The 13492-nt window shown below is 43.6% G+C and overlaps 1 protein-coding gene and 1 long non-coding RNA gene across 4 annotated transcripts; one reads left to right on the top strand and one right to left on the bottom strand.

The window, feature by feature from the left end:
• Positions 1–825: 825 nt before the first annotated feature.
• Positions 826–5098, bottom strand: LOC136676820 (uncharacterized). The gene is made up of 3 exons (XR_010796321.1): positions 4959–5098; positions 2903–2964; positions 826–1412 (listed from the first exon to the last, which is right to left on the bottom strand). It is a non-coding gene; the product is annotated as an uncharacterized lncRNA (long non-coding RNA).
• LOC136676819 (solute carrier family 25 member 44-like) lies at positions 4446–11864 on the top strand. 3 transcript variants are annotated; one of them, XM_066654063.1, is made up of 4 exons: positions 4446–4503; positions 6759–7438; positions 7570–7697; positions 10923–11864. In XM_066654063.1, exons 2-4 carry the CDS (start codon positions 6808–6810, stop codon positions 11112–11114), a joined length of 951 nt encoding a protein of 316 aa, XP_066510160.1. In that variant the 5' UTR covers positions 4446–4503; positions 6759–6807; the 3' UTR covers positions 11115–11864. The 3 variants fall into 3 exon arrangements, 2 of the variants coding, with proteins under 2 accessions (XP_066510160.1, XP_066510158.1); XR_010796320.1 differs by lacking the exon at positions 4446–4503 and adding an exon at positions 5097–5252 and having other exon boundaries at positions 7575–7697; positions 10923–11060; XM_066654061.1 differs by lacking the exon at positions 4446–4503 and adding an exon at positions 5101–5252.
• The last annotated feature ends 1628 nt before the right edge of the window (positions 11865–13492 follow it).

A 13492-nucleotide genomic window follows, 5' to 3' on the forward strand; every position in this document is an offset into this window, starting at 1 on the left:
GTACTTTATATTATATCTTAGGGTGACCAGACGTCCTCTTTTACACGGACATGTCCTCTTTTTTAGACTTAAAAAATGTCCGGGCAGAATTTCACAAAGGTCCGGGATTTGTTTTTCTAGAGCTTACATAGAACTTCGAGAAGCGCTTCGTTCACAAACTAGTCCCGCCCTCCCCTACTCCGATTGGTTCAGTTGAGTGAGAAGGGGGCGTGGTGAAGTAGCCTAAAATCTTCGGATTGGACGGTCTGACTGTAGCGCTACCGTTATTGGTCGATAACCTTCTCTGTAAACATTTAATTGGTCAGTCTGCACGTCAGTAGTCCCCCCCCCCCCCCCCAGTAGTCGTTTCACCATCTCAAAACTGGTCACCCTATTATATCTACATCATAAACATTCTGTCTACATTTTATTATAAATAAAATATACCTATATTTGCATAGCTTTCTTTTTTATAAGAGATAATGTGAATCCGAAAGCCCCAGGTGAGCAAGCAGAAGGCCCTTAAAATGGAGGTTATGTCACCTTTAACATGGTTCTGAACACTCACTCATCTCATGTACTTAAAACAATCTTTTGGGAACTATGAGTGGTTCTAATATGTCACTCCAAACGGTTTTTATTGACATCTGTATTTTGAAAGTGTCATATTTATTTGAAAAGACAATCAACCAGGCAGTGGTTAAACATGGCAGAGTAAAAAAGAGTCAAATATGTGAGCTCTGATTTCTCTCAAAGTTGAGTTGTGTTCACATGCTGAGATTTATTTGAAGCTCAGAGACAGAAGGGCAAGTATGTGTTAGTAGCAGAAAGAGTGAGAGTGAGCTATGGCTGGATATATATATATATATATATATCAGAAGAATTTTCCTATTAAGATTTAACAGAACATGTCCAAACGTATATAAGTAGTTATATAAGTACTTTTAAATAAGTAGAAAGTGAAAATAGATACAAGCTACAACAGCATACATCATGTATCATCATGCTCAGTACCAGGCATCTGCTAGAGAGGTACAGCAAACAGTTGAACACAATTTCTTTTTTATAAATGTCAGATTTCATTACACAAATATACTGGTAGTTAATTATATATTTTAGAAAATTTTCCACAATAACCCCAGACAAATTATCGCATAAAAGGAGTCATTTGAATAGAGTCCCTCTCCAGCTTCCTTAATAAAGTAATCCATCCTACAGCGTCTGCTTGTGTTTGGAGGGTGCTGGGAGGCTGTCATCCAAAGGGCTGATGCAGACCACCTGCCTTGGCCTTTCTCTGACCTCCTGCCGCCCCCACAGCTCTGGCATTCCACTACCTTCCCCTGCCATGTTTATCCTGAAGACGATTAGACAGCACTGCTATCAAATGCATGCCTCAGAACGGACCACCACTCCTCCATGCTTATTCTTCTGCTCTGAGAGAGAGAGAGAGAGAGAGAGAGAGAGAGAGAACATACCAGACCGGCTTCTCTTCTCTACTCCAACGTACTAAATGTCCAACTGCTAGAGCTGCCTTCTCATACAGCTTTTCTTTATTAATATTAATAATAATACAAATAAAGGCAACAATAAACAAAAACACTCATAATTACAGACAGTAATTGAATTATATATGAAAAGTAAGCCTAGAGGATGTTACTTTTAAGCTTTGAGAATATAAATATTTTTGGAGTATTCCAGAGCTTGGTTTCTGTATAAAAAGTAAGTGCACTAATTAAAACTGATTTATTTTACACTATATTAAGTTATTAAACATTAAGTTATTAAACATTTTGAAATTGAATGAATGCCTGAATACCAACGCATAAAGCAGCACAAGCTGATCGTGTAAAGTGGACACAGTGACTAAATTCCTTTTCGATTGTTTTAGGTGTAAATAAAAAAGATCAATGGGGGCCTGTTTTTAGCTGCGTTCTCCTAGAGAATTCACTGCCAAAACCATTCTCCCCCCTTCTGCCTCCTCACACAAACTTCAAACAATGAGCAACAGCAGCCTGATAACATAATTCACTCTCTGCTTGCTGAAGAATTTCTCTTGGAAAGTGGAAGCATTTTCTGGGATTTGATTTATAAAGAATTGCAGTTTAAGATTGTAAATGTTTAAACAAAATATAAAGCTGACCTCATCATGACCAGGCCTCTAGGTCTAGAGGAAGAGCAGAAAGATATGTTCTGTTTCTTCACAAACAGCTGCTGCTATGCTACAATAGCTACTCTTTAAAATGTTAATATATATAGTTTCAAAAGGAATTCCCCATGCACTTCCCTATGTATGTTATTTTCATCACTGAAAACATTTAATTTGCATTAAAACAATATCTAACATTAAAGAATAAATATAGAAGACTATGGCAAATTTAACGCCATAAAAGACTTTTGAAATAAAGGCTACAAACACATTGATTTATTACCATTGTTTTCTTGACCAATAAACAGCATAAATTAGCATGGCCTTGCTGTTGTTGTATGTCGGAGGAGGTCTGTTCAGATGAACAAGTTTCATGTGTGGTTTTACAGATGGTCACAGCTGACTCTAATCTGATTGCTCCATCTGAGATGCTTTATGCTGTATATAGCTGTAACAAATGGTCAGTTGCCATTAGAGGCCTGTTGCAATGGCCTTAGAGGGGAACTCCAGTGATTTTTTTAAAATAAATTTCAGCATATAACCACTCGGTGCAATATAAACACATTCTTTCATATTTTTATGATTAAAAACACTGAGTCAGAAAAGTGTACAATGGTAGTGACTGTAACCTGGTGTTGAAAGCCACACAGAAAATGATGATGACATTTAGAAAAATTGGTGGATTTCCCCAATTTCCGTAATGATCAAACATTATTAAAGCTGTGAGGGTAGGATACCCTTCGATGGACTGGCACCATTTATAAGGTGCGTGCTTACCTCATGCCTGTTGACTCTGTGCAGGCTCTGGATCCATTCTGACCCTGAACACAATGAAACACCTACAGAAAAAGAATGAAAGGATTGTCAAGTTTTTGTCTTAGATATACAGCAAGGTTAAATATGCTATATTCAGTTCATCCATCCATTATCTGTAAGCGCTTATCCAATTCAGGGTCACGGTGGGTCCAGAGCCTACCTGGAATCACTGGGCGCAAGGTGGGAATACACCCTGGAGGGAGCGCCAGTCCTTCACAGGGCAACACACACACACATTTGAACACTTTTGAGTCGCCAATCCACCTACCAACGTGTGTTTTTGGACTGTGGGAGGAAACTGGAGCACCCAGAGGAAACCCACGCAGACACTGGGAGAACACACCAACTACTCACAGTCACCCGGAATGGGATTTGAACCCACAACCTCCAGGTCCTTGGAGCTGTGTGACTGTGACACTACCTGTTGCTCCACTGTGCCGCCCTATATTCAGTTCAATCGGTTAAACAGGGAGAATGAAAGAGGCATTCAACCAGTAGCTGGAGGTCTGGATGCAGTATATTATTTACGTAGGATGCTCAGTATTATATATAAATGAGGGAGTCTAAATTCTGGATTGTACAATTGAGATCTAACTGGGGATTATCAGGTTTAATATGCACTCTATAAAGTATTTTTGGGTGATGCTACACAAGAAACAACTTTGGTTCAATCAAAAAACATATAACTAATTGTTTTTATAGGTGTGTGAAGGTGAAGAACTTTTAAAGGGTTTCAGAATTCATCTCTTGATCTCAAGGTTCTTTATTCCTATGTAACAGCAAAAAAATGGTTCTTTATGGAACCAAAATGGTTCTTCTGTGGCAATGCTCAAAGAACACTTTGTGGCACCTTTATTTTAAAAGAGTGAGTGTGCAAAAACAAAATCCATCAAACTGTGCTGGAATCATGCTCACTTTCACTTTAGAAAATCAACAGTAAGAAAAAAGTTTTTTTTTTCCATTGCTTCCAGTTTTGTCACATATTTATGACCTCTGAACCTGAGTGGGGACTTCAGAAGAGCACTTTTGGCAGCAAAGGAAGAATGAGGCTCTGTGTCTGCTGAATCATGTTTTACAGAACAGCCCCATCTGCTGTCCATTTTCACACATTTTACAAGTTTGTTTATACAGAGGCCTGCTACGTTTTAGATATTTCAAATGTATATTTCAAGTTCTAGTAGGGTGACCAGACGTCCTCTTTTACCCGGACAAGTCCATTTTTTTACGCCCGGACATAAAAAAAAATGTCCGGGCGTAATTTCACAAACGTCCGTCCATTTTGTTTTTCTAGAGCTTACATAGAACTTCGAGAAGTTTCGTTCACAAACTAGTCCCGCCCTCCCCTACTCCGATTGGTTCGCTTGAGTGAGAAGGGGGCGTGGGGAAGTAGCCTAAAATCTTCTGATTGGACGGTCTGACTGTAGAGCTACCGTTATTGGTCGATAACCTTCTCTGTAAACATTTAATTGGTCAGTCTGCACGTCACGTCAGTAATCCTTGTGTACGTCAGGCAAAACTCATGGACCCACCCTCACCTCGAGCAGCTATGCCGAAATGTAAATGTAAGTTCTCGGATGAATTAAAAAAAGAAATTCCCATGTTTTGTGTAGCAAATAAAGGTGTAAAGGACCTAAAAGCACACATAGGTTCAGCTAAACATACAACGGCAGTGAGGGGCGAGAGCTCACCCACCCCCCTTTTCATTCATGTCCTCTTTTTCACCGTCTCAGATCTGGTTACCCTATCTGAGGGTGACACCATGTTCCATGAAAAAGTAGCCTTTACTGCAAATTTATGCAACACTTGGGCTAATATTAGAACACATGTACACACACATACTCATAAACAAACATTTTATTCTATTCTTACTGGCAGAAAATAACTACACTAATAATAACTGTGATAAGATTGATAATTAATAACTAACTAATCTGTATGAAGTCTGGGTCCAGCCGGGCCCTTGTCGTCAATTCACTAGCGGACACAACTTTTTCACTCTCTGTCACCTTGGCCTCACCTTCGGTTCGGTTTCTTGGCGGTGTTAGACCGGACAGCTTAAAAAAAAACAAAAAAAAAACATGCTGCTGAGAGAAAACGAAGAGGGCGCTAATGTACCTCTGAGGAAAAAAGAGCAGCCCAGGAGCTAAAGAACAAGAAGAAGCCATCGCCTGTGACTTGAGTGTGACATGTTTTTTTCTGAGGACAAATTCAGCTCGTAACCTAGTGGTATCTTGCTAAAAAATATAGGACTTGTAATGGAAAAACACAAGCCTATGATGAGATTTGAATAATACAGACATTTTGCTGCACGGTAGGTTTTTCCCTGTGTTGGTTGGTGTATAATTTGTTCGTGTTGATTTGACGTTAGCTAACTTCTAAGAAAAAAACTACCTCAGTATTTTTAAATTATACCGAATAATACTAAAACAACTTAAAGAGTTAGTGCTTAAAACAGAACAGAACACAACATTTGTTACTATGTGAGACAAAAGACGAGAATGCAACGTTTGAGTGGGTTTTTTTCCAGGTGTTTGCTAGCACAGCTAAGTTATCTTACCCAATATGTCAAATACAGTGTTAACCCAGAATTAAAAAGGTCAAAAACCGTATCTTTAAAAGACATATATTTAATATTTTTATTTTTTCATTTAATATCCACTCATGACATTCCAGTAAGGTCGGTTCATTTGTGAAGGCTAGTCCAGTAGTGAAGGTTAATCTAATATGACCATTTAGCCAAGACTTTTTTCCTTACATTTGTACCGGCCATATACATGTTCTGTGTCCTTTTAAAACGGATATATATGTAAATTACATCGGTGCTGATTGGCTACGCTGTGTTTTGCCTTTAGGCTGACGTCACAAAAGCAGTTCACACTTGTGCGATGTGTCTAAAGGGTGTTTCACAAAGCAGGTTGTCTCAGTTTAGCCAGATATGGCAAAGAGCCAAGGGACATTTCTATTGGACAGTCCCCAACTCTGGGCTAAGCCTAAGTTATCCAGCTAGCTAACTCATAAATCCAGCTTTGTCTGACAACCCCCAGGTGTGTGCCATGGTTGTGTCAAAATGCACTTATACTGTGTGCCCGTAATAAAACAATTAAACACACCCTGTCGATACAGCAGCCTCAAAGCTATTGGGTCAGTCTTATATCCCACAGTTCAATGCACTGGTGGCTCAGGTGTGAAAGGTAAAATACCTACAACATCTACAACTACTATATGTCTGATACATATATGCACACTGTCTGCCTTCTGTTCGGAAATGCAACGTATTAATGTGCACTTATGAAAACCACAAAGCTCAGATGTGAATTGAGGAAAACCAGAAGGTTGCCGGTTCGATCCCCAGGACCAGCAGGAACATCCATGGCTGAAGTGCCCTTGAGCACGGCACTGAACCCCCAAACACTCCTCGCCGCTCTGGGTGTGTGTTCACAGCCCCCAGTGCATGAGTGTATGTTTGTGTTCACTGCCACAAATGGCTAAACAAGGAAGACACATTTCATTGTACAATCATTGTATTATCATTAGCTACTTGTCCAGCTTAGACCCCCGGTCATTAACAACAAACGAACAAAGGTTAACAGTCCATTTTTGCCGTGGTACTAAAAGTTAATCATTAATGCACAGCTTTAGAACAGAAGAGTGACACACAAATGTGTGTGTGTGTTAATGGTGGGATAGTGTTTCTTCTTGCCTGGCATTTCATTGGTAGAATTGGTGCCGAAATGTAAGTTACTGAGAACAAAATTGCTGTAAAAGTGTCTGTTGTAATGAATGAAAATGTGTTATCTCCCATGTGACTGTGTCTCAGGTTAACAGCCTGAGCCTGAGGCTGATGCTGGGCACTTCAGGAAGGAGCCATGCAGCAGAAGCGCAACATCCAGATCATAGAATGGGAGGACCTGGACAAACGCAAGTTCTACTCCTTTGGAGTTTTTATGACCATGACCATCCGTGCCACCGTCTACCCAGCCATGCTCATCCGCACCAGACTGCAGGTACAGAAAGGGAAATCTCTCTATACTGGGACCTATGACGCCTTCCGAAAAATCCTGCGAGCTGAGGGTTTGAGGGGCCTTTACAGAGGTTTCATGGTCAACACGTTCACCCTCATATCCGGGCAGGCGTACATCACAACTTACGAGCTGGTGAGGAAATATGTCTCTGACTATTCCAAGGATAACACTCTTAAGTCGCTAGTGGCAGGAGGATCAGCGTCATTAGTTGCTCAGAGCATCACCGTACCAATAGATGTGATCTCCCAGCAACTCATGATGCAGGGCCAAGGGGAACATCTCACACGCTTTAAAGTCAAACCCAAAGCACCGTCGGGAGCAAAGCACAAAGTCACTTTTGGCCAGACCAGAGACATTATAGCTCAAATATTTGCTGCAGACGGCTTCCGTGGGTTTTACCGAGGGTATGTGGCATCTCTTCTTACATACATACCCAACAGTGCAGTCTGGTGGCCTTTTTACCACTTTTATGCAGGTAAGAACTGCCCTGTTTGTTTGGCTAATCATCATTTAATGCATCATGCAAATGAGCGATTGAAGAAATTACTTGTGTAAGCTTTCAATTTGTCATCAAACACTTATCTTGTATCTTATACTTCTCCACAGAGCAGCTGTCCAAAATGGCACCGAATGACTGCCCACATTTAATTCTCCAAGCCATGGCTGGACCTCTGGCAGCTGCTACTGCCTCCACTGTCACCAATCCAATGGATGTAGTTAGAGCCAGGGTTCAGGTAAATTACATATAATGCAGTTGTTTAAGTGTACCATTGTGGGGTGGTTTCCCAGACAGGGATTAAGCACAGTCCTCGACTACACAGCATTATTTAAATTGTGATTTCTTTCCATTGAAAGGAGGATTTAGTCCAGGACTAAGGGTAATCCTTATCTGGGATACCAACTCTGTGTCTTGCGCATTTTAGGTCTATAACACCTTGTCTTGACTTATTTTTTGCATTCATTTCATTCATTCATTCATTATCTGTAACCCTTATCCAGTTCAGGGTCGCGGTGGGTCCAGAGCCTACCTGGAATCATTGGGCACAAGGCGGGAATACACCACACTCCTCACAGACAGTCACCCGGAGGAAACCCACACAGACACAGGGAGAACACACCACACTCCTCACAGACACTCACCCGGAGGAAACCCACACAGACACAGGGAGAACACACCACACTCCTCACAGACAGTCACCCAGAGGAAACACACGCAGACACAGGGAGAACACACCAAACTCCTCACAGACAGTCACCCGGAGGAAACCCACACAGACACAGGGAAAACACGCCAAACTCCTCACAGACAGTCACCCGGAGGAAACCCACACAGACACAGGGAGAACACACCAAACTCCTCAAAGACAGTCACCCGGAGGAAACACACACAGACACAGGGAAAACACGCCACACTCCTCACAGACAGTCACCCGGAGGAAACACACACAGACACAGGGAGAACACGCCACACTCCTCACAGACAGTTACCCAGAGGAAACCCACGCAGACACAGGGAGAACACGCCACACTCCTCACAGACAGTCACCCGGAGGAAACCCACAGGGAGAACACGCCACACTCCTCACAGACAGTCACCCGGAGGAAACCCACAGGGAGAACACGCCACACTCCTCACAGACAGTCACCCGGAGGAAACCCACAGGGAGAACACGCCACACTCCTCACAGACAGTCACCCGGAGGAAACCCACACAGACACAGGGAGAACACGCCACACTCCTCACAGACAGTCACCCGGAGGAAACCCACGCAGACACAGGGAGAACACGCCACACTCCTCACAGACAGTCACCCGGAGGAAACCCACGCAGACACAGGGAGAACACGCCACACTCCTCACAGACAGTCACCCGGAGGAAACCCACGCAGACACAGGGAGAACACGCCACACTCCTCACAGACAGTCACCCGGAGGAAACCCACGCAGACACAGGGAGAACACGCCACACTCCTCACAGACAGTCACCCGGAGGAAACCCACGCAGACACAGGGAGAACACGCCACACTCCTCACAGACAGTCACCCGGAGGAAACCCACACAGACACAGGGAGAACACGCCACACTCCTCACAGACAGTCACCCGGAGGAAACCCACGCAGACACAGGGAGAACACGCCACACTCCTCACAGACAGTCACCCGGAGGAAACCCACACAGACACAGGGAGAACACGCCACACTCCTCACAGACAGTCACCCGGAGGAAACCCACACAGACACAGGGAGAACACGCCACACTCCTCACAGACAGTCACCCGGAGGAAACCCACACAGACACAGGGAGAACACGCCACACTCCTCACAGACAGTCACCCGGAGGAAACCCACACAGACACAGGGAGAACACGCCACACTCCTCACAGACAGTCACCCGGAGGAAACCCACACAGACACAGGGAGAACACGCCACACTCCTCACAGACAGTCACCCGGAGGAAACCCACACAGACACAGGGAGAACACGCCACACTCCTCACAGTCACCCGGAGGAAACCCACACAGACACAGGGAGAACACGCCACACTCCTCACAGACAGTCACCCGGAGGAAACCCACACAGACACAGGGAGAACACGCCACACTCCTCACAGACAGTCACCCGGAGGAAACCCACACAGACACAGGGAGAACACGCCACACTCCTCACAGACAGTCACCCGGAGGAAACCCACACAGACACAGGGAGAACACGCCACACTCCTCACAGACAGTCACCCGGAGGAAACCCACACAGACACAGGGAGAACACGCCACACTCCTCACAGACAGTCACCCGGAGGAAACCCACACAGACACAGGGAGAACACGCCACACTCCTCACAGACAGTCACCCGGAGGAAACCCACACGGACACAGGGAGAACACGCCACACTCCTCACAGACAGTCACCCGGAGGAAACCCACACGGACACAGGGAGAACACGCCACACTCCTCACAGACAGTCACCCGGAGGAAACCCACGCGGACACAGGGAGAACACGCCACACTCCTCACAGACAGTCACCCGGAGGAAACCCACGCGGACACAGGGAGAACACGCCACACTCCTCACAGACAGTCACCCGGAGGAAACCCACGCGGACACAGGGAGAACACGCCACACTCCTCACAGACAGTCACCCGGAGGAAACCCACACAGACACAGGGAGAACACGCCACACTCCTCACAGACAGTCACCCGGAGGAAACCCACACAGACACAGGGAGAACACGCCACACTCCTCACAGACAGTCACCCGGAGGAAACCCACACAGACACAGGGAGAACACGCCACACTCCTCACAGACAGTCACCCGGAGGAAACCCACGCGGACACAGGGAGAACACACCACACTCCTCACAGACAGTCACCCGGAGGAAACCCACGCGGACACAGGGAGAACACACCACACTCCTCACAGACAGTCACCCGGAGCAGGAATCGAACCCACAACCTCCAGGCCCCTGGAGCTGTGTGACTGCGACACCTACCTGCTGCTGAACGCGTGAATTCATAAGTTAATTATGCTTAACCTTACCTACACTGCTGTGGTTTCTAAAGCCCATTGGTCTTCATAGAGATGATGTTTTGTAATGTCAGCAGTTACATGCATGGGCAGGAGCTGTGGTAGTGGAAGACAAACCAGGTACCAAAAAGCAATAGAGTCGAGTAGTGTATGTACCATGCAGCAGAACAATACCATGTGTTTTCTCAAGCGATGGAGGTCCACCCAATACGTTTGGAGATCCTGAAGTAATTGTCAAACATTAACTCATGACTGCATGCCATCAGACCCTTTCTATTCTAAAGCCTTGCCAACGGAGAAGGGGCTCCCTGTTGATACATTTGATGTCTGCTTCAGTGTATTGTCAGAATTTATCAGTATGAGATGTAGTTCTTCAATTGCTTTTATGTTTGTTGCTGTATGTATGTTTGATCGACTTTGTGTTCTACAGGTTGAAGGCAGGAGTTCAGTCATTGAAACCTTCAAACAGCTGATCAGAGAAGAGGGATGCTGGGGGATGACCAAGGGCCTTTCTGCCCGCATCATATCCTCCACCCCTACAGCAATAGTCATGGTTGTTGGTTATGAAACACTGAAAAAACTGAGCCTTCGTCCAGAGCTGGTGGATTCCAGGCACTGGTAGAGATGTTGTGTCTCAACCATCTCCTCTGTGACTTCCTTTGTGCATCTCATCCATTTCAGACTTTGCCTTCTTTACCTTACTGCCTTGTGGCATCGTATTTTTGTCTTTGAGGCATTTTATATTTGACGTGTAGTTAATATTTTATGGTTAAATCTCACATCGCAATAATGGAATATTTTTATTGGTTTTAAGTGGGAGAGGGGGGTGGGAACTGCTCAGGTTTGTGTGGAACTTACAAAGTGTTTGATGAGAAAGAGGGACATTTTATTGTATATTTTAAGACTTTAATTTATTTTTTGTTACCGCCTGGGTTGTACTTCACTTTTTCAAATACTAAATAATTCTCTTGGTTCCTGAGGTGGGGTTTATATACAGGATGTATATTTTATAGATGGTTGCTCAAGGTACCTGTCTCTGCCACGTTGTGTTCTGTGGTGCACTGGATGTTGCGCTCCCTGAATTTTCTCTGCAGTTGTCATTTCTAATTATGTGGACAGTGTCATTTTTAAGTTCATTTAATTTAAACCTCGCTTTGTTCTCCTGGATTCTGATGGGAGTGATGTTGCCAAAGCACAGTGAAATATATTTCAAGGAATGAAAGGAAGTGTTGCACAGAATGTGTGGGGGAAAATATGTAATGTTAGTTTATCAGGTAAATGGATTTGTATGAGATGATGACTGTCTGAATGCAATTGATCACCTGTGAAAATGTCTCTGTCCTTGAATATAACAAAGAAATGATTTGAATTGTGATGGTATTGTGTTCTTTTTAAGGCTGTCCTTTCTTCCAAACAGACCATTCATTCATTATCTGTAACCCTTATCCAGTTCAGGGTCGCGGTGTGTCCAGAGTCTACCTGGAATCATTGGGTGCAAGGCGGGAACACACCCTGGAGGGGGCGCCAGTCCTTCATAGGGAACAAACTTTATTTATTTATTTATTTAAAAAAGACACTTCATAGAGTTCAGTTTCTCAAGGACATAATCAGTAAGTGTTACAGATATGAAATGTTATTGTAATTTTTAGTAGATCCACTAGAGGGCAGATACACCACATATTGAAACAAAACTTACATTAATTACTGGACTGATTTAAAGAATATTGCACTTATTTCTCAACACCCTGCATTTACTCTCTGGGGAATGTATATATCAAAATAACAGTCTCTAATATTAAAAATGTATAAGAATGTCTAAAGCATAATTTAATTTAACATATTTTTTTAAAGCATTCGTGATTTAGACATCTGTTTCAACCACAACTGTGAACACATGCGACTTTATCATTTTCTCCAGAAAAGGGGTATTTCACAACCAACCACTGTAAATGACACTTTGTGACATTTTTTGGCATCTTACTCAATCGGTGGAATTCCTCTTTTAATTCATTCATTCATGAATCCAACTTCAACTTATCCAGTTCAGGGTCTCGGTGGGTCTAGAGCCTACCTGGAATCATTGGGCGCAAGGTGGGAATACACCCTGGAGGGGGCGCTAGTCTTTCACAGGGCAACACATTCACTCACACCTACGGACACTTTTGAGTTGCCAATCCACCTACCAATGTGTGTGGAGGAAACCCACACAGACACAGGGAGAACACACCACACTCCTCACAAACAGGTACCTGGAGCTGTGTGACTACGACAGCTACCTGCTGCACCACCGTGCCGCCCCCTTTAATACAGTCTGTCAGTAATAACATATCATTTAAGTTATTAAGTAACAATTTAATTTTCTTTGGGCCTTCATTTAAAATGACTGTTTTACTTCATACTTTACTGTCAACAAAACAGTCATTAGTGTTGATGAAAATAAGGCATGCCATCTCAGGAATGCCCGTATACAGTTTTTTTTTCTTTCAATGCAAATCCATTCTCTCAACGTGATGAGGTCATTCTTTTCTTTAAAGTGCGCCCAGTTGGGCTCAGTGTCTGGGTTCATACGGGCAATGAACTGCAGGATTTAGCCTTTCATTGACTGCACAGACTCCTGTGGTGGTGTTTTATGAAATTGTCTTAGAGCTGAATGGAATGCCCAGATTTAATGCAGATTCTCGCAGAGACTGTCCCTCGCTGCTCTAGTGCCTGCAGGGAAATGTTCTTCCTTGGTACCTCATATCAAAGAGAGATTGAAACATTATTAATCCCAAAGGAAAGTGCAGGGTTACAACAGCAACACAAAAGGAGCACTGAGGCTGTAATTGGACAAAACTACTAAAATGTGGAAATGTTAGAATATTGTGAACCTAAAGAATGGCTCAAAAGAGCTGTTTTTTTTACCCAGCTTTTAAACTTTATAGAATGTTAAGACTTCCATGCGTTAAAGTACTCAACACGCCAAATATTATTGAAATATGATGTGTAGAGTAAATGGAA

Source organism: Hoplias malabaricus, chromosome X2 (assembly GCF_029633855.1).
Source record: "Hoplias malabaricus isolate fHopMal1 chromosome X2, fHopMal1.hap1, whole genome shotgun sequence".
Lineage (NCBI taxonomy): Eukaryota > Metazoa > Chordata > Actinopteri > Characiformes > Erythrinidae > Hoplias > Hoplias malabaricus.